General features: G+C 38.5%; 2 protein-coding genes across 2 annotated transcripts in view; one reads left to right on the top strand and one right to left on the bottom strand.

The window, feature by feature from the left end:
- The window catches only part of LOC133527141 (tyrosine-protein phosphatase non-receptor type 9-like), a 107,306-nt gene extending 103,557 nt beyond the window's left edge, over nucleotides 1–3,749 (top strand). Inside the window, exon 15 of the mRNA XM_061864031.1 lies at nucleotides 420–3,749. Coding sequence (XP_061720015.1) covers nucleotides 420–491 — 72 coding nt within the window. The 3' untranslated portion in view covers nucleotides 492–3,749. The remainder of the gene's footprint in view (nucleotides 1–419) is intronic.
- Nucleotides 3,743–24,621, bottom strand: LOC133527157 (bumetanide-sensitive sodium-(potassium)-chloride cotransporter-like). The gene is given in 20 exon segments (XM_061864051.1): nucleotides 3,743–4,587; nucleotides 4,808–4,941; nucleotides 6,626–6,759; nucleotides 7,058–7,209; nucleotides 7,717–7,850; nucleotides 9,862–10,244; nucleotides 10,431–10,666; nucleotides 10,926–11,042; nucleotides 11,625–11,716; nucleotides 13,069–13,204; nucleotides 13,854–13,975; nucleotides 15,296–15,527; nucleotides 16,058–16,249; nucleotides 16,808–16,947; nucleotides 19,543–19,651; nucleotides 20,066–20,325; nucleotides 20,970–21,150; nucleotides 21,864–21,950; nucleotides 22,862–22,974; nucleotides 23,391–24,621. Coding segments are annotated over 20 exon segments (3,123 nt in total). The 5' UTR covers nucleotides 23,449–24,621; the 3' UTR covers nucleotides 3,743–4,476.
- Between the last annotated feature and the right edge of the window lie 1,685 nt (nucleotides 24,622–26,306).

Genomic DNA, 26,306 nt, shown 5'->3' on the forward strand with positions numbered 1-26,306 from the left:
TAACCATTAGCCGCACTGTAGAGGCCTAAAATGGCCTTCCATGCTTTTGAATCTTTATTTTGACATATCAAAATTGAGAGGGTAGTTACATGTAGGTGCCATCCGGTTTCTACTGCGATAGGCACTCATATCAACACGTTTGTAGATCTTAAGTGGCCAGCATATTAGAATGAGATAGTGCGCCTCCACCCGTTAAGAGACTCACTCTTTTGACACGTATGTTAAGTATATATATAGTTAAGAATTGTATTCATGGGGGAGATTGTGAGTAGCGTGTAACACGTATATACATAAGTTAATACAATGCAGTTATGAAACGCTGACACGGAGTTTTGGTGTCCCAATTCCTACCCCAAGAGTCTGCCTATTCCACTACTTTTAAATCGAGTCATTGCAACCATGCATATTTTATATTTCAGGTGCAAAATGGCTACTTAGAATCTGCTGACCTGTCCGGCTTCGACGACGACAACGAAGACGAGTCCGAATGAAGACTGTCGCACCATTCCTGCGCCGTTCTGTGAGCGCCGCGCGCACTCCACGCCGACTCGAGTCGCGTCGTCGCAGGATCGAGTCGCGCAATCCTGTTTCGAGCCGTTCAATCGCGATTGTGAACCGCCGTTTCGAATCGCATAATTGTCAATGCCGTGTGAATGCTCGATTGCAAAAATGTCTGCCTTCGCTTCGGACGACCCTACCGTGTCAGAGCTCAAAAAGTGGCCTACACTATCGTATTTCCTGTTTGTGTGAATTTTGAGAGGCACATGACTGGAAATTGTCGGTTACTCAGATATTGTCTACGTTGTGTACTGCAAACCGTGCGTTTAAAAGTGTGGTGCTACTTCGTCCTTCGTATTTTTGCAACGTTGCAACAGACTCCATCCGGATATGTAGTGGAATCTTAGCACAAAAGTGAACTGTGTTCATTAGAATTACGTGGAAGTGAACTATTATGTGCTCTCAAGGAACTGAAACCGGACTTAAAACCGTTGTGATATCGCCATAGATGTGAACCACGTCTTTTGATGTAAAATGGAACTCTGTGAATCACGGAACCATGTCAAATTTGACAGGTAGTAAGAGATGCCTTACGATTTGTTTTTTAATGTCAGTGTGACGTAGTTCCGAGGGCTCAGAGTTTGTTGACTGTATGTACGCCCCAGTTTGGCCAAATAAAGTTATACAGGATGTACGCGAGTTGCTTGCCTGACGAAAGCGCGGGACAAGCCCTAATAACAAAACGACTCAAGTTTCCAGCTCCAGTCGACGGTGATCAACTCGAGCGCTGCCTTCTAGCATAAGTTCTAGTGATTACAAAAATATACATACGATTGAGAACGTTCCTTTAGCACGAATAAGAACTGAACTAGATCAATATTGTATTTGGAAAGGAAACCTCGTGAATCGAGTATTTATTTTGCATATTTAAAAAATCTTTGTAACCAAAAATATTTCCATAATTATTTAGGGTTTTTATTACGATTATTTATTTATAAATGATGTATGGCTGTGTGAAGTTTTTCGTCTGTAATTTATGTATTAGTTATGTATGTGTATGTTTATTTGTTTGGATAAATATTTAGCGGCGCGGTCGTGGCATGGATGACTCGCCTGTCGTAGCGCGGGGCGCTTCCGGCAATCAGGCTAATTAAAATAGTCATGTGATTGAACGGCCGAGCACAAATCCAGGAAGGCCGTTAACCGAATGCAGGTAGTCATATATTGTCAAGTCCTCATATATTGTCATTACCAAGTCGGTGCAAACGGACTATAAACCTATAAGAGATTCAGTGTAAGACTTATAAGATTACTACCTACAGAAGTTTGCAGTGAGAGACCGTGCAGTAATTCGTAGTTTCCATTCCATCTACATAGATAGATATCTTTTCTTCACTGTTAGATTACAGAAAAAATGAAATGTGCCAATTTAAATATGCACAATGAGTCAATATCAGTTCTCATTAAATGAGTTATTTTGTTTCGTGAAATTGGTTTGCACTTTATTGCTTATTATTGGGAAGTTCTCTTGGTCTTCAGTGTCATGGCCTAACGGATAGTAGTATCGTATCCATACTGTACGCAGCGAGCAGTGTGTCCTGGAGACCGAGGCCGAGCACGGAAGCGCCCCGGAGGCCGCGCCGCCTGCCGTGTGATCAACAGACACCAGCGAGTTATCAAACGTTTGATACGATTTTTATACGTCGAGGTGCTGGTAGAATTAAATCATTCATGACTCGACAATCCGGATTGTCTCCATGCACTACGCACGAAAACTGGCAGCTCATGCCTCCATCGTAGCTACGCACCGTACTAAGCATCATCGAGTAATGTACCTTAATAATTATATAGATAGACTGAGTACCATGTATCTGATATGTTCCAAAATTATAGACGACCCGGACTAGGGACGCACTGCATCCCCATGTAAATCGAATATTGGTTTTGTTCGCAAACAGTATATTGAATTGCATTTAGTGAATCGGAGTAAATAGTATTTATTTTTCCAACGGAATGCTACAACATATCTTTAAAGAGTCGTACGGTTCCTTTAAAACGCGTAAAACCAAAAGGCAAGTTATGTTAAAATAAATATAAAGTTTGTCATATTGTTGGAACAAGAATACACTTTAATGACTACGAATTAAGTTACAATGTTCTTTAACAATACTAACATGCTTTTCGATTACGCGCGTTGCAAGGGTATCGTACTTATATTTTAAATCGCCGTCCTTTCACGTAACTTACATATCGCAGTAGACGTCTTCATTTATACTAGGTGGCAAGCAAAATGTTTCAGTCCAACTAACTTATATGCTATAAATTTATTCATAATCAGAATTAATAGCACAACAGTTTCAACATTATAGGGCGTCCGCTAGCTAGCGCGGACGCACGGAGCGGGCACACGCACGCAGGTGACATTGTAGGTAAAATGAGTCGCACTTGCACGCGTCCGCGTCAGCGTTGCTAATGCTATTTTTCGTTAACTCTCCCATCCGCTCTGTGCAACCGCGCTAGCTAACGGACGCCCATTTAATATTTATCATGTAAAGCGTTTAAATTAGTTATACTACTTATACTGCAATGCTTTGCTGCATCGAAATGGGTACATACGAGCGCAAAATAGACCAGAATGGCAAAAATTTAGAGATCTCTAAAATTGAGAAAGGGCTAAAGAAGAAGAGAGAAGAGAATAAAGCATTGCTACCTCAAACAAATGATAATAATTGTATATACCATGTGCCATTGTCCACAAAGCTAACTGTTAATTTGTGAACCATGCAAAGACAATGCAATTGCAACGTCAGATAATGTCAGCATATGTCGTTTTCGAGTTGGAATTTTGATTTTATTTCAATTAATCAAATTTGAGATTTAAATGACAATCGGTTGGTAGTCGACAAGCTTACCACTCCATTGAGTCGATGATCAAATAAAATAGACACGATGTAAATAAAATAGCACACAAGTTAGTTGGATTCGAAATCGTCTCAGTCCTGTATCATGTCTAACATAGACAACTCGCCATTATTTTTTAATTGATGTGTCATTCAATGTAAACTTCCTTATGAAATGTATGGAGCATTATGAACTTCCATGTCTTATAGTAATTAATATACCCTTATTATAGTTGTTACTCGGAGCCACTGTTGATTCTTGTATTTGTAAATATTTTATTTTCTGTTTTTATTCTAAATTAAAAACCCTTGTGAAATACGTGTGAAATAAAAAAAATGTAATATATTGAACTTATGTAGTTTTATTTATCACAATTTGCAAAGCATTTAACAGTTCATTTATTTTATATCACAGATTACTAGGCAGGTAAAGTCAGTCGGCGCAATTGCCTCTATGGACGCACTTGTCTCGACTGACTACTATTTCCATAGAACAATTTTTTTATCGGACGGAAAATAATAAAAAATACTCAAACCATGCCTCTTACGTTACTCTTTGCCAAGTCTTCTAGATTCATGTTTTCCGAATTGAAAACTTGAATCTACAAGGCAGCAGTTAGGAATCTAGAAAGAACTTGGCATGACCGCGCATTTTTTGATCAGTAAAGTACACATCAATACTATTCCACTCAATACGTTAGCTTCAGTTTAGATTTGGATTCATTGTCTTATTATATTTTTTATCTTCTATTTATATTTTTCAATAATATTGATAAATACTCGCACACGCTTATGTATCTAATATCATATCAATCAATAACATATTAAAAAAAAAAATAAGTTGTTCCTGGTCAGTCGTAGTCCTGACTACCTATGCTAGATTGACCAGCGAGTGGTATCACAAGGATGTTTTTTAATTCGCAATATTTATGCCTCTCAAATAAGCTGTCTGTTTAGACTTTCAAGTTATCATTTAATTATAATTTTATTATCAGGCTAGTAAAATTACATTTTTTTTGTGATTTCCGACTCAGACAGAGAGTACGCTTACATTACAGTTTACGGTTGGATTCATTGACTAAGCCTCATGTGCGAGTACTGGCTGGTCGTTGCCTCGCACGAACAGCATCGGCGGCATGTCCCGGCTCAGCATCTCCAGCCACGCCATGTAGAGAGGCGCCGGGAGGCCCTGGAATAAACCCAATAGGCTTATTAAAGAAATCGACTTTTTAGGAACGCACAACGTTATATGTCAATTCTGCAGGTAATTTAAATTTTTTGATCAGGTAGTGTATGATAGGTATAGGTAGGTGCCTATCACAATAAGGCACAAAATCTAATAAATAAAAACAAATGTATAAAAACAATGTCTGTCACAAACGACCACACTAAAATATTCTAGTACTCACTTCTCTAGGCACGGGCAGGTTCATAACGACGAAGGAAGACTTGCTCGAGTTCTCGAGCAGTAGTTCGCGCAGGCGCAGCTGTCGGCTCGTCTTCGCTTCCCATCGCGTCAGATCAGCCTCGTTTACCAAACACTCTAGAACAAAAACTTCGATATATTAGCTACTTAACCCTTGATTCCATTCAATGCAATGCTCATTGTAACGTGCGAATATTATGTGTTAGTATAGTAATTATAAGTGGGGGGGGGGGGGGGACACTAGACAATTCGGGCATTCTTGGCTCTGTTCGCTCTAGCTCTTGACTTAACTTGAATTTTGAAAACCCTAAATAACCGAAAGGGATTGTGCCATACATTAGAAAGAGACAGCATGATTTGTCCCTGAATCGTTGTACAACTCCAGTTTTGTAGGAAGTGTTATTTCTGTACGGTTTTGTAAGTTGTTAAATATCGAAAAGTGCATCGTTTCGAGCAAGCCTGGTAAGATGGCGCCACTTTTTGATATTTAACAAATTTAACACATATCAGTGAAAGAATAAGGATCAAAGTCAATTGGCGTTCTAATAGTTTTAATTATGTGTCGAAGTTACAGGGGGGGGGGACACACTTTTTTTCACTTTGGAAGGTTCTCACGCGCAAACTATTCAGTTTAGAAAAAAATTATATTAGAAATCTCAATATCATTTTTGAAGACCTATCCCACACGTATATAGATACCCCACACGTATGGGTTTGATGAAAAATATTTTTTTTAAATTTTATGACGTATTAAAAAAACTACTTACTAGATCTCGTTCAAACCAATTTTCGGTGGAAGTTTACATGGCAATGTATATCATATATTTGTTTTAGATTTTTCATTCTGTTATTTTAGAAGTTAAGGGGGGGGGGGGGGACACATTTTACCACTTTGGAAGTGTCTCTCGCGCAAACTATTCATTTTAGAAAAAAATGATATTAAAAACCTCAATATCATTTTTGAAGACCTATCCCACACGTATATAGATACCCCACACGTATGGGTTTGATGAAAAAAGTTTTTTTGAGTTTCAGTTCTAAGTATGCGGAACCCCCAAAATTTATTGTTTTTTTTTTCTATTTTTGTATGAAAATCTTAATGCGGTTCATAGAATACATCCACTTACTAAGTTTGAACAGTACAGCTCTTATAGTTTCGGAAAAAAGTGGCTGTGACAGAATCGGACAGACAGACGGACATGACGAATCTATAAGGGTTCCGTTTTTTCCCATTTGGCTACGGAACCCTAAAAATGATATTAGAACCCTCAATATCATTTTTAAAGACCTATCCATAGATACCCCACACGTATGGGTTTGATGAAAAAAGATTTTTTGAGTTTCAGTTCTAAGTATGGGGAACCCCCAAAATTTATTGTTTTTTTTTTTTCTATTTTTGTGTAAACATCATAATGCGGTTCATAGAATACATCTACTTACCAAGTTTGAACAGTATAGCTCTTATAGTTTCGGAAAAAAGTGGCTGTGACATCGGACAGACAGACGGACATGACGAATCTATAAGGGTTCCGTTTTTTGCCATTTGGCTACGGAACCCTAAAAAGGTATCGGCCACCTCCCTGACACTCGAATAATGTAAGTTGTCGCTTCTGCCCTTGCATCTTGCTCACGGGATGTTTAAAGTCAAATACGATTGAAGAATTGCAGGGGCCGAAGCGACAACTTACATTATTCGAGTGTCAGGGAGATGGCTGATACATTTATCGAGTTTTGATGCTCACGGTAGTGACCCAGTCTGTGTATGTTCCTGTTAGAAGAATAGGTAAACAGCGATACCTACCTCTACTCGGCGCATGTCGGTGTATGAGCGAGTGGAACAGGTCCCAAGTGGCGGGCGCGGGCGTGTCGCCCACGCCGCTCAGGAGAGTCAGCGACGCGTAGCTGATGCGGAACTTCGCCAGGAGACTCTTTAACCTGTAGACATGAACACATACACATTTATAACACTGTTGCGTACAAAATCGCACATCGGTGATTTTTAGCCTACGTGTATACGAATAACAAATAAACAACCAGATACCTATTTTTCTATTCTGTTCTTCTTAAATGATTTCTCTCGCGCGTAATATAGATAGGTTGCACGCGTTTCTTGCGCAAACGAATGATCGAGCGAGTGCATGCAAGATGTCCCTGCCAATATTATATCTGGACTCGCATCCGCTCACTGATACCTATGTACGAGTATAAAGACCAAATTTTCACGAGTTCTTACTGGTTCTCGGCGTCGGCTCTGTCGCGGGTGTGCCGGGTGAGCGCTAGAATACGCAGTTGGACCGGCGCGTGCGCCCCGCGGGTCGCGATGATGTACGGCAGCAAGATATTCAGCCCGCCGTCGTCGTATAGCCACCACGCGTCCAACATTCCCTGGAAGTGAACACACATACATCGTAGTAATAGCCCGTCCAAGCTAGTCGTTGCTTGTTATACACAGATTTTGAAGTGACAAAATATCCCTTCAAGTGGCGGCCCACCACTCACGGGGCGAAATGCATAAAAAATACAATCACTTAATTGTTCTATTCGAATAGCGTATTTAATGATGATTCTATCGATATATGCTTCAATATACTTTTATTGATAGATAAACTAGGTCTAAATAGTTGAATTTGTAATATTCTCCAAAACCGCGCTGACCACCTAACGGGGCCAGGCTACTTCTTTTCACGAATTCACTGCCGCCACTTGAAGGGATATGGAGCGCCACTCTAAACAGTAATGGTAAATTTTATTAAGGGTAATAGGTTGATAAAAATGATAAGCGCGGACGTTAAACAATCCAGTAAATAAATTGGTAGGTACATTGAGAGCCAATTTCTTTCAAAATGTTCAATTGAAAGTTTTCTTAACGATTTATTTTGCAGTAAGACCTACTTGTTGAAGTTGCATGGGTTTATAGGGTCCGGAAGCAGACAGCGGCGTCATGTAACTCTCTGCTTCAAGGATTTTAAATGAGTCGCTTGGGGTCTTCAGATCCTTACCATGGGTCGATTCTCTTTTTACTGAAAATATTTAACGTAAATAATATTAAACACAGAGCTATATGCTACACAGGGGCGGATTAAGAAGGCGCGGGGCCCCTAGCACAATAGCTGGCGGGGCCCCCTAGTTTGAAAAAAAAAAAGATTAAGTGCGAGTCGGACTCGCACCCCGAGAATTCAGTACCATCACAACATTTTTACGATGTCTTAATTTTTATTGACTAGTTCTCGATTAGTTTGTAACATGTTATGCAGTGTATGCTTATAGTTTCGCCATGTCCGTCTGTCCGAGGGTTTGTTCCATGATCGTTAGTGCTAGATAGCTGTAATTTGGCATGGATACATAAATTATGCATTGCGACAGTACGGTAAAATAAAAACTACTTATAAAAAAAATTTGGGTACCTCCCATACAAAATGTTTTTTCTTAATTTTTTTTTGCTTTGACCCTACAGTGTGGCGTATGGTTGGATAAGGTCTTTCAAAACGAGTAACGGTCTTCAAAACCTTTTTTTTATAAATTTATTATTTCGGAAATAATCGCTCCGAAAGAAAAAATTAAAGCTTAATATATACTTTCAATGAAAACTATAGAAAACTATAGTACCTACAAGTGTGGTATGCAACCTTTTACTACTATAGTAGTTCTGTCTATACACATTAATTAGTAGACATAACTATACTACATTGGCAAAAAGTTGCAGATTTGTACTAGAAGCGATTAGGAAGAAGGGCGGGGCGCGTCTTCGTGGATGACACGAACTATAGGTATATGACGTCATTTAAAATCCGGAGTATTTTTCTTATTTATTTATTTTAAGGAATTCCGATTTTTTATTTGTTTCTTTTTTTGCCATTTTCAAAAAGCCTAAACTTAATGAAGATGTGTTATCTTATCACATTTCCTATCTTTTACATAGGTTTCCTCCTTACCTGTATTGTCACCGATTTTTTCCCTAGTATGCGAATTTTTAGATTTCGGCTCGCCTGCTGCTCGGCCTTAGTTCTTGCTCGAAAGTACGACTTGCTGGGATACTTTGGGTATCGGGCCCTATGCAGGGCTTTACATCCGGCCTACGCGAATGCAAAGCCCTGCATAAGGGCCCCGCTGTTTTCTTTTTATAACGGCTTTGCAGCAACTCTGCATATTTCGGGCGCCCGGCCAGCCGTAGAGGAGCGCGTCCTTTGGCCTACTACGGGTTCAAAGCTGATCATCATTATAGGCATTAGCTGTAAGGTGCAATTTGTTATTTGAAATAATAAATAAATCGTCCTTCCTTGCTTTTCACTAATATGTTTGTTTTTTAACACAGTATCTTCTTTTGTTCGTTTCCGAGCTCTGCTGTTTCCTGCAGCTTAGCCATGCACAAAAGTTTTGAGACACTCTGCACCTTCGGTTTTATGCTAAACTCTGCTCTTGGTCTTTGCGTAAGCCTAAAAATTATTTAAATTTCGTATCGTCATAAAGAAAAATTTACAGGATAATAACAAATAATAATAATTGATCAATATTGTTACTGACTTACGAAACAAATACATTGTAAATATAATGTGATAATACAGGATCCGCGGAGTGCGAGTTCTACTTGAACTTGGCCGGTTCCGCGTGCCGAAATCGCATGGTCAGGGTCGGAGCGCGGGGCCCCCCTTAGGCGCGGGGCCCTTAGCATATGCTTTTTCTGCTGTTCGGTTAATCCGCCACTGATGCTACACAGCACAGCACTGTATAAGTATAAAAAAAATAAACTGATATCATGGTCCTAAAACATGTCAGAGAGGTACCTAACTATATTTACTAATTACAATCGTTATAAAATGACGGAGAAAACTCAATTTTTCACGTAGATGGGAGGATCAAATAGGTGTGCTACACGCATGCGCCCGTAAGGGACATAACATACGCAATGCGCCAAATACATTTTAATATTCCTGACAACATTCAAAAACAACCTACGTAAATTAGTCGGGTTACGGGCCCACCATAAGCTATACTAAAATTTACGGTGGGGAATGAAAAAAATGAAACTGTGACAAGATCAAACAATCATAGCACTTTCTCTGCTACTCCTACTGAAAGTTCCATAAGAGCATCTCGTTCGGTCATCTGCCGGCTCTACCATTTCATCTCTATACTTATTGTACCTCGATGTTTTTTTCCATTCCATTTGAAATAATACCTTTGTTTGTTTGGAATACTCTAAAGAAAGATTCGTAAACTTGAAAAGTAAATAGGTACTTGTTTCATGCAATGTATCGACGAAGGAGAAGTCAGAGTCCTGGTACATGAGCTCTTGGATCTCCCTCATGCTGGGCCGCGTAAGAGACGATGAACTGGTGGGTTCAAGGCGCACGCTCTCGCTGGCGCGGTGCTCGGCCGGCGTGCGGAGGATCGTCACACCAAGCTTATGCTCGAAGGCTAGCCTGCAATTATTCAGTTTATTATTCAAATTACTACATAATATAATATGTTTGCAAATTGTATGTGCAGGGTTCGTGGTTCTTACGAGTATGAATTTCAGATGTACATATATTGAAGGTTTTGAGATTTCAACATTTTTTATAGTCAAGCTTTGAGGCTCAAAGCGCAGATGACATACCGTAACTTACCGTACAACCCTGACATAGACCTCTGTATTGCTCGCCTGCGTCCAGTCGTACTTATACCCGAGCAGCACGATGTTGGGTGCGAGGCCTCCAAGCCCAGAGGCCTGGAGCAGCGCTCGGACTCCGGTCTCGAACTTGCTGTCGTCCATCAGCGTGACGAACCCGCGTATGTTCATTGCGCGCAGCCATCGGTAGGATGACGCGATGCGTGCTTCACGATCCGCCGAGGATAACCTGTACTGTTGGAGAGTAATTGTGGAAGGTAGGATTGATATTGGAGTTATTTTGTAATAGATATATTTATTTTATAGTCAAATTACAAAACCAAATATTGACAGTATTCTGTGGTAATTTTGGTACGTTTTAGAAACGGATATGTTATATGACTAGTTCTAGTTATATAATGTATTGTTCATTTTGTTAATAAAATGCGTTGCCTACTCAGAGACAGACCAAGCTAGTGCAGCTAGGTAAGCAACAGAGTGTGAGTGATAATACCTCATGGAGCTCCGCCAGCAGACTAAAAGTGCCGCCAGTGATGAGGCCGGCTACTTGTATCAGCGCTGGCCGTCGCCCCGCTGGCCCGGATAGCACCAGGACTTGCGGGTTGTACGACTTTACACTGCAGCGATAACAGTTTACGGTTGTTTGAATAAACGAAAGGCAGCGTAGCTATTAAGACGTGTGCTCACTGGGAAACACAGGACAGGACAGTTTTTACCAAGAAATAAACTCCGTTGCACTTGGTACCTCCATAGTCGCGCGACTAGGTCAAAATGTATATTAAATAAATAAATATTATAGGACATTATTACACAAATTGACTAAGTCCCACAGTAAGCTCAATAAGGCTTGTATTGAGGGTACTTAGACAACGATATATATAATATATACATATTTATAAATACTTAAATACATATAAAACACCCATGACTTAGAAACAAATTTAATATCCATGCTCATCACACGAATAAATGCCCTAGCCACGATTTGAACCCGGGACCATCAGCTTCGTAAGCAGGGTAATACTAGGCCAAACCGGTCGTCAATTATCGTCGTCGTATATTAGAATTACGGCTTATTGATTGGCTGTTGGTTAGTACTTAGAGTGTAGGTACTTATTCAAAAGTAAGTAAACAGTTAATTTGACAGCTGCCGCGGAAAACGTAAATTTTTATTGTCAAAGAAATGGGTTACTTGGACTTACCTGTGTTTTTGGTTGATTTCCAGCAGCGACTGCACCATGTCAATATAGCGCTGGGCCTCCGTGCTGCTGCCCCAGTCTGCGTCTGCATATGCATTGCATACAGACAGACATGATACAATAGGTGACTCGTGGCGAGTAATAAAAAAAATCGGCTAAGAGCATGTCGCGCTATGCTCAGGCTTCCGTAGTTACCATTCTGTCAGATTAGGCTAAACGGGGGTATTACAAGCATAAGGGAGTACCTTCGCAGCGCTTTGTACGCAGCGATTGTACGTCTTTCTACTAAGAAGATAAGACTTTTGCAATAACTAAAAAACGGCTGATCGATCATGTTCGCATTGAAAGTATTTATTAAGGTTTTGTATTAAGATTTTTTTTCATATTTTTGGATTCATGGTTTAAAAGTTAGAGGGGGTTGGGGAATATTTATTTCTTTCGGAGCAATTATTTCCAAAAATATATATTTTATCAAAAAATAGTTGTTGCACAACGTTATCCAACACCATTGGGATAAAAAGAAAAAAAAACATTTATTGTTGGTACCTTCGGGGCAAAATGTATGTATCCCTGCCAAATTGCAGCTTTCTAGCACTAACTATCACGGAGCAAAGCCGCGGACGGACAGGGACGGACATGGCAAAACTATTAAATAGTTCGTAGTGGACTAAGGAACCCTAAAAATCCATTAAAAAAACTTTCGTTATCAAATGTGACATTATCTATGAAAAGGGACCTTATTGTCGATGGCGCTTACGCCGCACTGCGTAGCGCGTTTATAATATGGGAGCATCGTTGATAATGGCGTAAGCGCCACCGACAATAAGGTTCCTTTTCATAGATAATGTCACAAATATTGATGTTGATTACCTATAATCCTCCAGATGCCTCCCTCCAGATGACGTTGAAAATATATTAAGCCAGGGAACATATTTTTCAAAATTCAAAAAATTATTCTGCAAGTTCTTTTACAAGTCAATACAACATTTATAGTAACATATATCATATAGTGACATGAAAAATACATAAAAAAAAATACAACAGCCAATACCTGGATAAACATTACATTATAATAATCATAAAAAAAATAATTACTGCAATACAACAGAGATGTATAGTCTCAATGGTTGAAAATAAAAATAACATTAAATCTGGGGCCTGGGGATGTAAAAGGTCCCCAATGTCAGAGTATTAATAGTATTAAGATTTGGAGGTGTAAAGGCTCTCCAAGGGTCAAAATGCAATTTATACTAAATAAATCATTGCGTCTAGACTGTTAAGCTAGCAGTTTACATAAACATAACTAGTATGTATCCATCAAGTATATGATTTCTTGTAGAAAGACACTAGTCCAAATAGGATGACGGAAGGCCAGGTTCGAGATCGTCTATGACAAAGGTTGTACTTATAGTTACGATAAATAAAGGCACATCATACCGGGTTTCCTGTAGTGCACGATCAGGTATAGCACGAGGAAAACTAGCACCGTGGTCATGGCCATAGACCAGCTCAGCAGCACCATAATGGCGCAGCAAAGCACCGTGCCCAGCAGCGACACCCACATGTTGTAAAACTGTAAAGTGTATAATGGCATATTCCTAAAATTGTCGCTTACGTAACGCCATTCATCTAATACTTCTAAAAATGCTAAGAAAGCGATATTGGGTCTGGTAATATTTCATGACTATACTGGTAATATTTTAGCTTTACGGTTTTGATTGAGGTAGCTGCCATCAAAGATACATAGATTGAGTAAGATGCGTAAAATCTTAGACAATTTCGTGCTTCGAATTTGACAGGTAAACAAGATGGTGCTGTACATATCCATACATTTTGCGGTAAATTTGATTGCCAAAATTTGACGTTTGACAATTCAGTGACCGCAAAGCATATGGCGCAGTATAGTGCCATCTGGTTTAGATGTCAAGCTAAGGGGCATGTTTTTTTCTTAGACTTTACCCCCTATTATAATCAATTCTCTTTGCTGCCATACATATACAAGACAAAAGCGTTACGTAAACGACCTTCCCGTGGAATACCCCTAAATTCGTTGAACTGAAGGAGATATGCACCAACTGGCAAAAATACATCTATTTCTTGAAGTTGTAGTTAGCCCTTGTGAGACTGAACATTGCATAACACTGTAAACTGGTCAGTAAAAAGGATTTTAGCAATATTAGCATTTAGCATTTCAGGCAAGTTTAAATGGGTTGCGTACCTACCCGAAAAGTGGGCCGCCAGCTGATGTGGTGAATGAAGGCCGCGTGAAAGGTGCAAAAGTTGATGAGCGCGTACGAGGCCAGGTAGAAGTTGGAGATCAGTGGGGCGATGGTGTTCAGGTCGGCTGTGAATTACACTTTACATTGAAGCGGTTGACAAATGATTGTGGGAGTGATCGCATAACTCAAACATGAGGATACGATGTTATGGAAGAAGAAATTGCTAGTGATCGCAGTTTCAGTCCTGTCCCCGAAAAGGTCAGACATCAGAAGAGTAAAACGTAACTAACTAAAACTTACTTTTCCGAACCAGACTAAAAACGATATTTATTACGATACTATTCAAAAGGGCTTATTTCTTCTATAAACTAAAATGATAAATAAACCGTTTCTATTTCGTAATTATTATTTTCTTTTCGATATTGTACTGACGTAAGTTGACATAAAAGCTATAGTACTGTGTACGTTTCTTAATCTATCTAAATAATGATTTTAATTACTATTTTACATTTGATGCGAACTTCAGGAATTAAGAGGGAAGTACCACGTGAAGGTCCATACAAAAAGAGAAATCGTTTTTCCACTTCTAAATATTTGCCATTCTCCATGATTGTTTAGTATGTTATTGACACAATGAAAAACTAGGTTTATGGGATTTCCTATTTTTCACAATTTGCAAAACAAAAAAAAAAATTTTTAAGCGAAACCTATAACTATAGAATACATTATGCTGAAGCGATCGACAACAAAATTAAAGTGATTTGTTAATATTTAGTTAGTGGAAAACGTTTTCTCCCGAAAAATTAGATTATTTCACTATAGGATCGCAAAGCTATTCTTCGCTTTTAAGTTGTTTTGTTGTAATCTTGTGATAGATAGATACGAAAAAAAATCAGAAATAAACTTTTATGAAATAGATAACTTATTATTCAGAAATTAGAACTAAGTAGGTACTAAGAGTAATGATATGTTGGTGTTTAATTTCAGGTATAATACAATTATTATACAAAATGTATGATGAAATAAAAAGTGCAATTTTGATGATATATATGGTTCAAATGAACCTTCATAATAAATAAACATGATTAAGTAAACATGTGGTACTGAGTCAGAATATAATCAAAGTGCAATAAGATTATAGGCCTAGGAACACTGTGTACATACAATTTGGAATAAATAAGCCGTTTTGCTCCTAACTTCGACATTTGAAGCTTTTTTTTTTTTAGAACAAGAAGTGACTTTTTAGAACTTTAATCTAAATTAAAATGCGTAATTTATTGTTATAAGCAGAGTTGCATTGATAGTTTAAAAAAATAAGCCCTTTCGAAACGACATTCCTCATGGTTTTTGGGGACATGACATGGCAGTCCTTCGTTCCAATTAATTAAGTAGGTATTGATGTGGAACATTTTCACCTAATTACTTTAAAACTTCAGATAAATTACCGATGAGCAAAAACAGCAGTGACACAAAGAAGGTGAGCACGTATCCTCGATAGGGCTCGCCGTGCTTGCCATAGGGTTTCGAGAAGAAGATGAGGCCAGGGTAGATGCGGTCGACGCCCAGCGCCTGGATCAGCCGCGGGACTGACAGCAGGTTGGTCAGAGCGGTGGACAGCGTCGCCGCCCAGCACCCGCCGTAGATCAGGGGCGCCCACCAGGACATTAGTTGCATTACCTGTAAGCGTCTATAATTAATCAAGGATGTTTATAATTAATGCTAGTTAGTCAATATACTATATTCTTCTTCCTCGCGTTGTACCCGAATTTTGCCTCGGCTCATGGGAACCTGGGGTCCGTTTGAAAACTAATCCCAAGATTTGGCGTAGGCACTAGTTTTTACGAAAGCGACTGCCATCTGCTCTTCCAACCCAGAGGGTAAACTAGGCCTTGTTGGGATTAGTCTGGTTTCCTCACGATGTTTTCCGAAAAGCAACTGGTAAATATGAAATGATATTTCGTACATAAGTTCCGAAAAACTCATTGGTACGCGCCGGGGTTTGAGCCCGCGACCTCTGGATTGCAAGTCGCACGCTCTTACCGCTAGGCCACCTACACTATATTACACTCGTAAATGTGAAAAAATCGGGTAGGCTTAGATTTTTGTGGCTCAGTCGAGCAAACTTGGCTGAACAGAAGTGGACAAAATTTTCGGACGAGAACAGTTAAACTTTCGCGGAGAAAACCTGGTATTGTTGAGTAAATTACTTCATAATCATGGTGCAGGCCATAATCGCACTTAGGAGTGCAGGCGGACAACACAGCATGAGTGAGGTTCTTGACGTCGCCGCTGGCGTCGCGTAGGGCGCCAGCACCGCAGAGCAATGCGATTAGCGCGTAGGACGACATGGATATTAAAAGCGCCAGTAATGTGCCTTTTGGGATGGCGGAGGCAGGATCCTGAGAAACATCATAGTGATTAATCAGGTAAAGTACCTTAAATTATGTTTATTGGAGAAAGGTCTCAAGGCTCTCTACACTCATCATCGTAAGCCCTCATATAGCAGTTTCCCGCTACTAACATAACTTTGAATTTTTGGGAAAAATGAATAATTTGGAAAAGACGACTACAATATCAATTACTACGATGACTATTGAGACTACTTTTGTTTTGTTTATGTTTCAGTATTCCATGGCTCATGTCATAGGGTCATGGGTTAGTAAAAATAGAATAGCATAAATTACACAAATCAATCAATGGTTGTTAAATATGATGTGCCTATTTGGGATAATTTAATCGGCACCAAATTTAGTATAGAAATCTACCCTCAAGTCGCCACAAATGTTAGCGCCAGCCTGCATGCTGGCGACGGTGGGGACACGCGAACACGGTGAACACGTCGCGGTAAACACCCTCGCTGAAGCGAAAGTACGGCATCGCGTTCTGTTTCATCGTATCCGCTGAATCATTATATCGCTGCCAACAACAGTTCCGTTACTAAAGATGAGTATAAATACCCTCAAGTCCCCACAAATGTTAGCGCCGGCCTGCACGCCGGTGACGGCGGGGAAGTACATCGCGAACACGGTGAACACGTCGTGGTGGACGCCTTCACTGAAGCGGAAATCTGGCATTGCGTTCTGCTTCATCGTGTCCGCTGAAACATGGTTACATTGTTTAGATCATAGTTAGATTTAGCATGGCTAGTACCTACCTACGTCATGGAGCTTAAAAGTGAGTCTCTTGATTGTTACTTGATAGTTACTTTTATGGCAATATACAGAATATACCTTTGTTTGTAAGTTTTTTTAATAGGTTCTATTCATAATATACAGACGACTGTCAGCCTGATTCTAGTTTTAATATAGGGTAAGTTGTTGATCAATGAAACACCAAAAGTTCAAACCTTCCTATCTCTGTTGTTTTTAAAGTTATGAGTATGATATTTCGTATGAACATAAACAATTTAGTTGGCTATCGTATGAAATTCTTAATTTCTACTTATCTTTAACAGCTTCTGTATTATAAACCTTTTTAAAAAAAATGAGTTTTGTTTCATTGTAAACTTATGCATGTTTTCAATGAAACACTCCAATTTTTACAGTGAAACAAATGTAATAATTTTAGTCTACCTTGAAACATCGTTAATAAACATTGAAACAGTGTTATAAATTCGTGACATTAATACATATAATTTAAATCAATTAATGAGAAAGGAAAGGAGAAAATAGTGCTACCCTGAAATTGGTTATTTAAGAGGTTTCCGACATATGGAACGCTTATAAGATTGCCGAAATATATAAGAGCGAAAGATTTGTATCATTGTACACAACTAAAGTTTCATTGTGAATCTAGAATCTGGTCGGCGTGCACGGCATGATGCAAGAAAGGTACGCCTTTTATGTCCACGGAGCATTATTGCCAACTAGGTGGGCCCGGGAGGGTTTTGAGCATCTCCATGCTTGATATCATACACTTTCTGGCAACATAGTGTTTTATAAATATCGTGAAGTTTCATTGTGTACGACTGTTTTAATGTTAGACATGTGACCTTAAACCTTGCCATCAATGAAACATTCAACATATAAACCATCCTATATCAGTCGTTGCTAAAGTTAAGTATCTTATATTATGTTGCCATAGGATAGACAAATTATCATAAACTTTCATGGTATTTTACTTCCACAAATTTCGCATAAATTCTTTAATTATTTAAAAAAATAATGGTTTTGTTTCATTGTATACTGGAACTTGGTGTTCAGTGAAACACCTGGACTGTTACAATGCCGTTTCATTGTCAACAAAAAATGGCATTGGTAATCAACAGTGAAACAATGCTATACGGCCAAGTAGGTTGATCATTTAGATAAAAGTGTAGAAAAAAAACAAAAGTAGAATGGTCAAAAACAAATTATGAAAGAAATGAAATTTCGGTTATTAATCGGTTTATGGATCCGCAAAACCGGTTATTAACCGAGCCCAAAAATCTCAGTTAACCGGTTTTCGGTTAATCCCTAGTTGGCAGCCAACGCTCTACTGCCCTCTACTGGTATAGGTTTTTAACCCTTTATCAGGCTGACAGTTCAAAAATGAAAATCGAATGTCAGTCTTACTCATCGAAAATAGAACACAAGTTTGAAGTGCCGTATGTGGGAAATATATCTCCCTTAGCCTGGTAAAGGGTTAATAACCACTCTATAAAACATTGACTACTCCGCCTTTTTCAAGGCAATGTATGTAGGTGGTTTCCAGATTATTGGCATAAAACGAATTTGACAAACAATTTTTGAACTGAACATATTCACAAAAACTTAAAAACCAATCTAAGATAATTTTGTAAAAATGGTAACCTATTGCAATTTATGACTATTGTAAAAATGGAAACCTGTTGCAATTTCTCACTCGGTCTACAATAAAACTACATAGCATACAATGGAACATGAGACCTGTTTCATTGTACACTACATACACATGTTTCATTGTGAGACAACGGGATGTTTATTCAAACAATTTAACAAAACTGCACCAAAGAGTGAACGATATTTAAAAATATTTAGCTCCAAATAAACTTTAATACACATAGAACACAACAAAAAATTGAATAACACCAAACTCGTTTCTATTTCTTGGTTAAAAATCGAGAAAAATAAATAAAACAACTTACTTTTGCCACACCAATTTATATTAACGCGCGCAGCAACGTGCTCTTTCCCCGAGGCGTGTTCGCGTATTGGGGAGGTGCGGGGGGTCCCTGAGCCCGTCCTTGCTTGATAGCTGGCACTAGCTGGTAACACCTAGTTTCCGAGATATTGCAAAGTTTCACTGTGTCCGTTTGTTTCAACCTAGGACAACTGACCCTACGTCAAAAATTGGATCTGGATACGATATAGATCGGATCTCACAAAAGATATATTTTTGTTTGAAGAAACGTCAGTTCGTACTAGAATCAGGCCGTCTTGTACCGTGGACGTCGCCCAAAATACGAAATGTGTAAACTTTACTAGGTACTTACTTAAGTAACAGAAAAAAATAATATTGGCGATCCCACCAATATGCATCTCCACCAAGTATAGGGAAAGTTAGTTATTTACGATACAAGTGCAGAAAATAGAAAATTCGCAACGAGTGGTGATAAATAAACGGTGAGTTGCGAATTACCTATCTCTTTAAAGTTTTGACATATGCACGGAAAGTGCTCATTCCCGCACGCGTGCGGGAAAGAAGTACCATATGTACTGTAAAATATCTTTACCGTTTACTCCTACGAAGCCCCGGGCGATTTCAGTGTCGTTCGCAGGTCCCTTGGCGACCCCTATGACGTAGTTGAAGATCGCTAAGACGATAACTGCGATTAAAAAGTTCTGAAAGAAAGTAGATAATAAATATAAAGATAGTTTATTTTTCAAGTAGGCATGTTACAATGCGCTTATGAACATCTAATAAAGCTAAAATAGATGCTAGAATTTGAACAGCATGCAGAGCGCAATAAATATCTACCTAACTATATATATATAATACACTAAAAAATAACACCGCCGCCTTTTAATAAGGATTATTACTGAAATGTTCTACCGCCAGAGAGCAGCACTATCACATCACATAAACCATAAAGTAACTTATACATACTATGCCTTAAAACAATTTTTGTTTGCATTGTTGCATCAAAGCGGTTTGTTTACAGAGGCCTATCGCTAAACGCGAAAATTAAAATTACGATATCTGGCCTCTTTATCGCTCGAACATGCAATTATTGTGATTCTCATGAACGTAAGAACCTGCGTTTTTGTCTCCCAGTCCATTCCGATAGCGCATATGAGACACATAACCAACAGAGCGATGGCGCCGACGATCCTCGTGTCGTTGACGCTGTTGTCGATGATCTTGAGGCCGTGCGCTCTCAGCAGGTCGTTGAGCGAGTCGCAGAAGCCGATGGTGTTCATACTGGCGGCGACGGCGTTGGCGAACGCGAATATCACGCCGACGGACGCGCCGAGCTCCGCGCCGAGGGAACGCGACACGAGGTAATACACGCCTCCTGAAAAATATGTCCGGCTTTATCAGCTTTCGGACTTTTTAAAGCAGTATCTATTTGAGGTGTTCTGTTTCCTATACTCTCCACACTCACCATTTGTAAACTCACTTCCTGATCGACAAGCATATAGCCGCTATTAGTCGATAAATAACAGACCGGCTAGCATGAACTTGCGTTCTCGCGCACGACTCAATACTTGAAGTTGCGATATACGGAGTCGCGCGGGAGAAGTGCAGATGCTCACTATTTATTCTAATTGCGTAATGGTCATTATCTACATGTAATAATATACTTATCTACCTATATATATACATACTTTTGTAAATTATTTGCTGTTATGCTCATGCTCAACCTAATACATTTGCTCAAAAAAAAAACAATTTGCTTGTTAAACTTATAATAGGACATTTTTATTGCCTTTTCCTTAGCCTCACCACGTCATTTCACGTGTACATTGATGGATGCTTTAGTATTTAATATTCTATGGATATTAGGTATATAATGAAATTCTTTTCTACGTACAGCTCAAAGTCGATGATTTTTTTTCTATCAAAATTTTGGTAATTTATTTGGTGCTATCGAAACGACAAGGACGATTGCCGCGGTGAGCGCAATGCCAGGTCTTAAGCAAAATTTCTGATAATTACCTCCTTTCAATAGTCCATTCGTGCATATAGCACTGAGTGAGAGCGTTGTGATGACGCACACGACGCCAGAGACCAGGATAATCGCCATGGTGACCATGGTCCCAGCCTGGCCCACGATCCAGGAGATGCGGAGGAAGAGCATGACGCCCCAGATATTCAGCAAGCATGGGATCAGTACGCCCTGAAGAACGGATTGTAGCGTAAATATACTTTGATAGCAGCTCTCAGATATATTTCTGTCAAGATTGCCAACCGCATAATAAAATTCTTAAGCTAGCGTTCGAAAGTCCACTGCCTATTCCACAAAAATCGATGACCATGTTTCTCCGCGAATCAAAGTAACCGCAGTTTACCGGTAACTAACAGCAACTTTTATCTGACTATCGGTAGGTTTAAGAATTGTCAGTTAACAATGTGGAAGATGGTTCAAATAAATGTGTAAATACAGGAAATATTCAATTCATTCAAGTCAGATCATGGCTTATTGATATGAACCAGTACGACCTTTTGGCTACTAGTATATTTTTCATACGGGATATGTAAGCGATAATTATACAAAAAAAAATTTACGTTTACTTATTTAGACAACGATATATATAATATAGAAATAATTAAATACATAGAAAACATGACTCAGGATCCATGCTCATCACACGAATAAATGCCCTTACCAGGATTTGAACCCGGGACCATCAGCTTCGTCACTACCCACTAGGCCAAACCGATCGTCACAACTGTCGAACAAAAAAAGAAAAGCCTCAGATAAGTAACATGTTTGTCGACGTCGGCTACGCCTTGGTATTTCTTACTTTACTCCTATTTTTATTTTTATTCCTGTAGATACTATTTTGTCCACACAGTAAAACTTTTGGAAATAAGAACTGTGGCACAAACCTGGATCCATCCTAACTTGATTCCTCCATAGGTAGTCAGCTCGGGAGTGGGTTCCAGCGACACCGTGGATCCCTGAGGTTCGTTTGGCTACAAAATAATGAAGAAACATTACCAAAGTTTTTCACAAAACTCTATTTACCTACTTTAAGGAAATTCCAAACTTTACGAGTACTCCCAATAGTCCCAATATATGTAGTGTAGTAAATGTTCAGTTTAATTTTCAATCTAGTGACATTGTTAAATGTTGCATAACGACATAAACTTTGTTTTATTAAAAATGTAGTGGACATTTTTTGAATTCGGTCCTCCTTCTTTTCAGGCATTCAATTACTGCACAATAGTCTAAACCCCTTTAAACATTTTGTAAGGAAAACAAAATGTTAATTAACCCTATTGCCGCCAGGTCAACGAAACGGGCACGAAATGTACTGATTTTATATCAAGTCGATGGCGACGAAAAGGTTTAAATTCTCCTGGAACTTTAGGTCAAACCAACATGCAGTAATAAGCTTTCCGTCTATTAGTAAGGCCTAGTTTCCCCTCTAGGTTGAAAGGTCAGATGGAAAATGCTTTCGTAAAAACTAGTGCCTACGACAAGTGCGGACCCCAGGCTGCCATGAGCCATGGCAATAAGCCGGGACAAATGGTAGGAAGAAGAATAACAAGTTAAGGTACATTGTGAATTGTAACATACATATACCGTGCCGATTCGTTGGAGGCTAGAGGAATTATTCCCAACAAATAATGTTATCAGTTCATTTTCATTGATCTGCTTACAAAACTTCTTACCATTTAAATAACAACAAAAGCCACAAAAAAGATTTCTATACCTACAATATGTGATTTTAGAAAATCGGTTAATGTAGATAGATATATATAGACGTACGTACGTTAGTATTTAAAAATAAGATTTTTTCAATTAATTGAACTTCCTCAACGTTTTAATACTTTTAAGGTACGAGTAGTTTCCCAATAAATTCTTTCGACCGGTATCTTACCTGTTGTGATCGCGACCATTTTACTCTAACCCCCTTTTTTATTCTTTCTTCTATCGGAATATCTTGTTTCTTTCTTATCTTTTGCACATGATAGCACGCTGAACTTCTTGAAACTGAAAATATTACAGGCTTACTATAGTAGACGGTTTCAAAGCAATTTAAATATTAAGGCGTTTTTTTAGAGGACAAGATTATTTATGGGAAAAATCATTATCTTTTACATGGCATTGTTTTTGCTTAGGCAGTTACATATACCTACCCACACTTTACAGTCTCTTAATTTCGAGATAGAGAAGTGTAATAGAAACAAGGACTTTAAATTATTTTTGTGCTAATAAAATAATTACTGAAGAAAATACTGAGAAGAAGGACTTTAAGCTAATTTTACGGTTTACGCTCACGTGTTTTTAGTCACTCGCGCGAAGAACGACTTTACTAAACTTTTGTAGAGGAAGAGGACTAGTAAAATGTGTACATAATAGGTATATAGGAACTTAGTGTACAACATGGACTCCTTGACCTTGCCTACCATTGCGAGTCGAGTTTTCACGTATTGTATTTTTATCATGCAGCAGTTTTACTTCCATTACCCTAAACGGCTTTCCACAAGTTCCGCGCGAAACGGTGAACCGTTTCAATTCATTCGAATTAGCTGGTAGTAATTAACGACTACACTTGCGTAGAACACGATACAACTGGCTCGAGGCGACGCCCGGCGGCTTCAGGCGGCTGCCGCCCGGTCCAGCCAGACCCGATGGGTATCCTTGTTGTGCAGACTTGATGTTCGTTTTCAGAATACGTGGGGTCTTCTTAAGATGGGTGCGGAACAATCGATCATTTGTCAGACCGTCCTAAAGGTACATATGCACTACACATCCTCGGAAAGTTAGTTTTGAGCGATAGGTAACTGATAATCAGATTACATATAAACATTTAAAGAATTGTTTGATAAGTGCAATTCTCGCGGTAGAGTAAAAAAATAATTCTGCTCCTAACTTAATCAGAAAAATATAAAAGATAACAAAGGCATACAAAACCTTTTAGTTTTATTTTCGTGATGATATTGTTTTTTATTAAATTTAACATTTCATGCTTTTACAGATTATTTACGCAACATATTGTAACTTAAAGTTAACAAACGTTCGTGATGGTATTAATATTAAATTTCATTTTTAATTTTTTACTGAATTTTCCCTCAACATACCTACAATATAAGTAGATATCGATCTACCGCTTTCATTTATTCAATAATTCTGTTTATGTGCAACACGAGTGAAAGTACCTTAATACTGTACGAGGAACGAGTACTATCAATAATTTATCTTGGCGGTCTGTGATATTAAACAACATGTAAATTACAATTAAGAAAGTTATTAAATAATGCTTGCAATTTTCGAACCAAACATCACGTAGGTCAGGTACTTACACATTGTGAATGCTCAAGTTCATTTTCATCCCGAGTTTCAAGTTGCTTAAAAACCGAACTCATGCCCCTAAACTTTTCTTCTTTTCTCAAGTGAGAACCTTGTTCATTTTATTTAAAAGGTATAAAGAAATAAGTAAAGATATTTATTCGATCTGAGTACTTACAACTTGTTTCGCCGTCTGCGCTATGATTATCAGACATTTCGAAATATTGAAATATTTTTAACTTTATAAAATAAGTCTATAAGTAGACTATTTGTTTTTCTTTCACATTGTTATGCTTATTATTATGTTGCTCTCGGTACCTACTCGTAAGTCTTGGAAACGATATTTGTTTTGACACAAAAGACAACATTTTCTGACAGCAGTCAAACTATGGTGAAAGATGGGTAATGTAATAGAGACAAAAAAGCCGGGTTGTAAAACTCTACTGAGTTTGCTGAAATACTTTATTTTTAACAGCTATTATCTTTGGAACTATTTAAGTTATTAACTAAAATACTTACTCACGTTACTTAGTTAGTTAGCTACTTAGTTGGGAACGTATAGACATTAACTATTATAGTTGGGAAGGGCTGAGTAACATTGTTATTCATGTGATCCCGTTAATTTTTAGGGTTCCGTAGTCAACTAGGAACCCTTATAGTTTCGCCATGTCCGTCTGTCTGTCTGTCTGTCTGTCTGTCTGTCTGTCTGTCTGTCTGTCCGAGGCTTTGCTTCGTGGTCGTTAGTGCTAGAAAGCTGAAATTTGGCATGGATATATAAATCAATAAAGCCGACAAAGTCGTACAATAAAATCTAAATTTTTTTTTGTTTTAGGGTACCTCCCCTACACGTAAAAAGGGGGTGAAATTTTTTTTTCGCTTCAACCCTAGAGTGTGGGTTATCGTTGGAAAGGTATTTCAAAACTAATAGGGGTTTTCAAGAAACATTTTTTGATAAAGTGAATATATTCGGAGATAATCGCTCCGAAAGAAAAAAAAATGAGTCCCCCCCTCTAACTTTTGAACCATAGGTCCAAAAAATATGAAAAAAATCGTGGAAGTAGAGCTTAAGAAAGACATTAAATGAAAACTATAGCGGACATGATCAGTTTAGCTGTTTTTGAGTTATCGTAAAAAGTTTTCCCTTCATAGTAAAAAGACTTACTTTAATTAGGTGCAAATTTGCCTATTTGTTTAGCTCGGGTGAAAGGTACCGTTTCATCTCTTGGTTAACAATTTACTATACTTTAAGCTCCAATTTAGCTTATTGTGACGGAAGAGTAACTACGGAACCCTACACTGAGCGTGGCCCGACATGCTCTTGGCCGGTTTTAATATAAGTTGTTTTCATTCATTCCACTGGGGTAGGTAAGGTACGCAAAATTACTACTTATACACGGTATTTTTCTAACTCCGTTAACTTCGGGGTATGGCTAAGTGAGGGCTAAGTACGTATATTTAAGGAAACTAAATGGCATATGAATATTTTTTTCGTAAAATTTAATTAATTGGGTAAATAATATGACATATCAATAACATTTCGAATATCGATCGTCCGATACACTATTTGCGTTTGTAGCGTCTGGAAGACCTAGATGCTAAGCGTCATATCCGCAAGACGCGACCTAAGCCCTCCTACACATACACCCGCAACTCGACTGGACAACTCCATTGCGCATCGTGTGACCGCATCTTCAAAACAAAGTTTGGTTTTGCGAGCCACATAAGGGCATTTCATAATCCGGATAAGAATTGTTGATGGAGTCGCCATTGCCGGATACGGCAAGGAAGGAGTACGTAGTATTTGCGTTTTGTAGCAAATGTAACCCACAGAAATGTAAGTGTATAATGTAAACGATGTAAACTCATACTACCGAATCATTAATCAATATGGTAAATAGGCCCTCAGGCAAATTTACACGCTCGTAGAGGCTTTATCAGATTAAAAAAAATCATTATCTCCAAAATGGAGATAATTAGAATACCGGTTTCTTTGAGAAAGTACTGAGGTGGTCGGTAAAATAACAAGATATTGA

The sequence above is a fragment of the Cydia pomonella genome, chromosome 17, assembly GCF_033807575.1.
Source record: "Cydia pomonella isolate Wapato2018A chromosome 17, ilCydPomo1, whole genome shotgun sequence".
Taxonomy (NCBI): domain Eukaryota; kingdom Metazoa; phylum Arthropoda; class Insecta; order Lepidoptera; family Tortricidae; genus Cydia; species Cydia pomonella.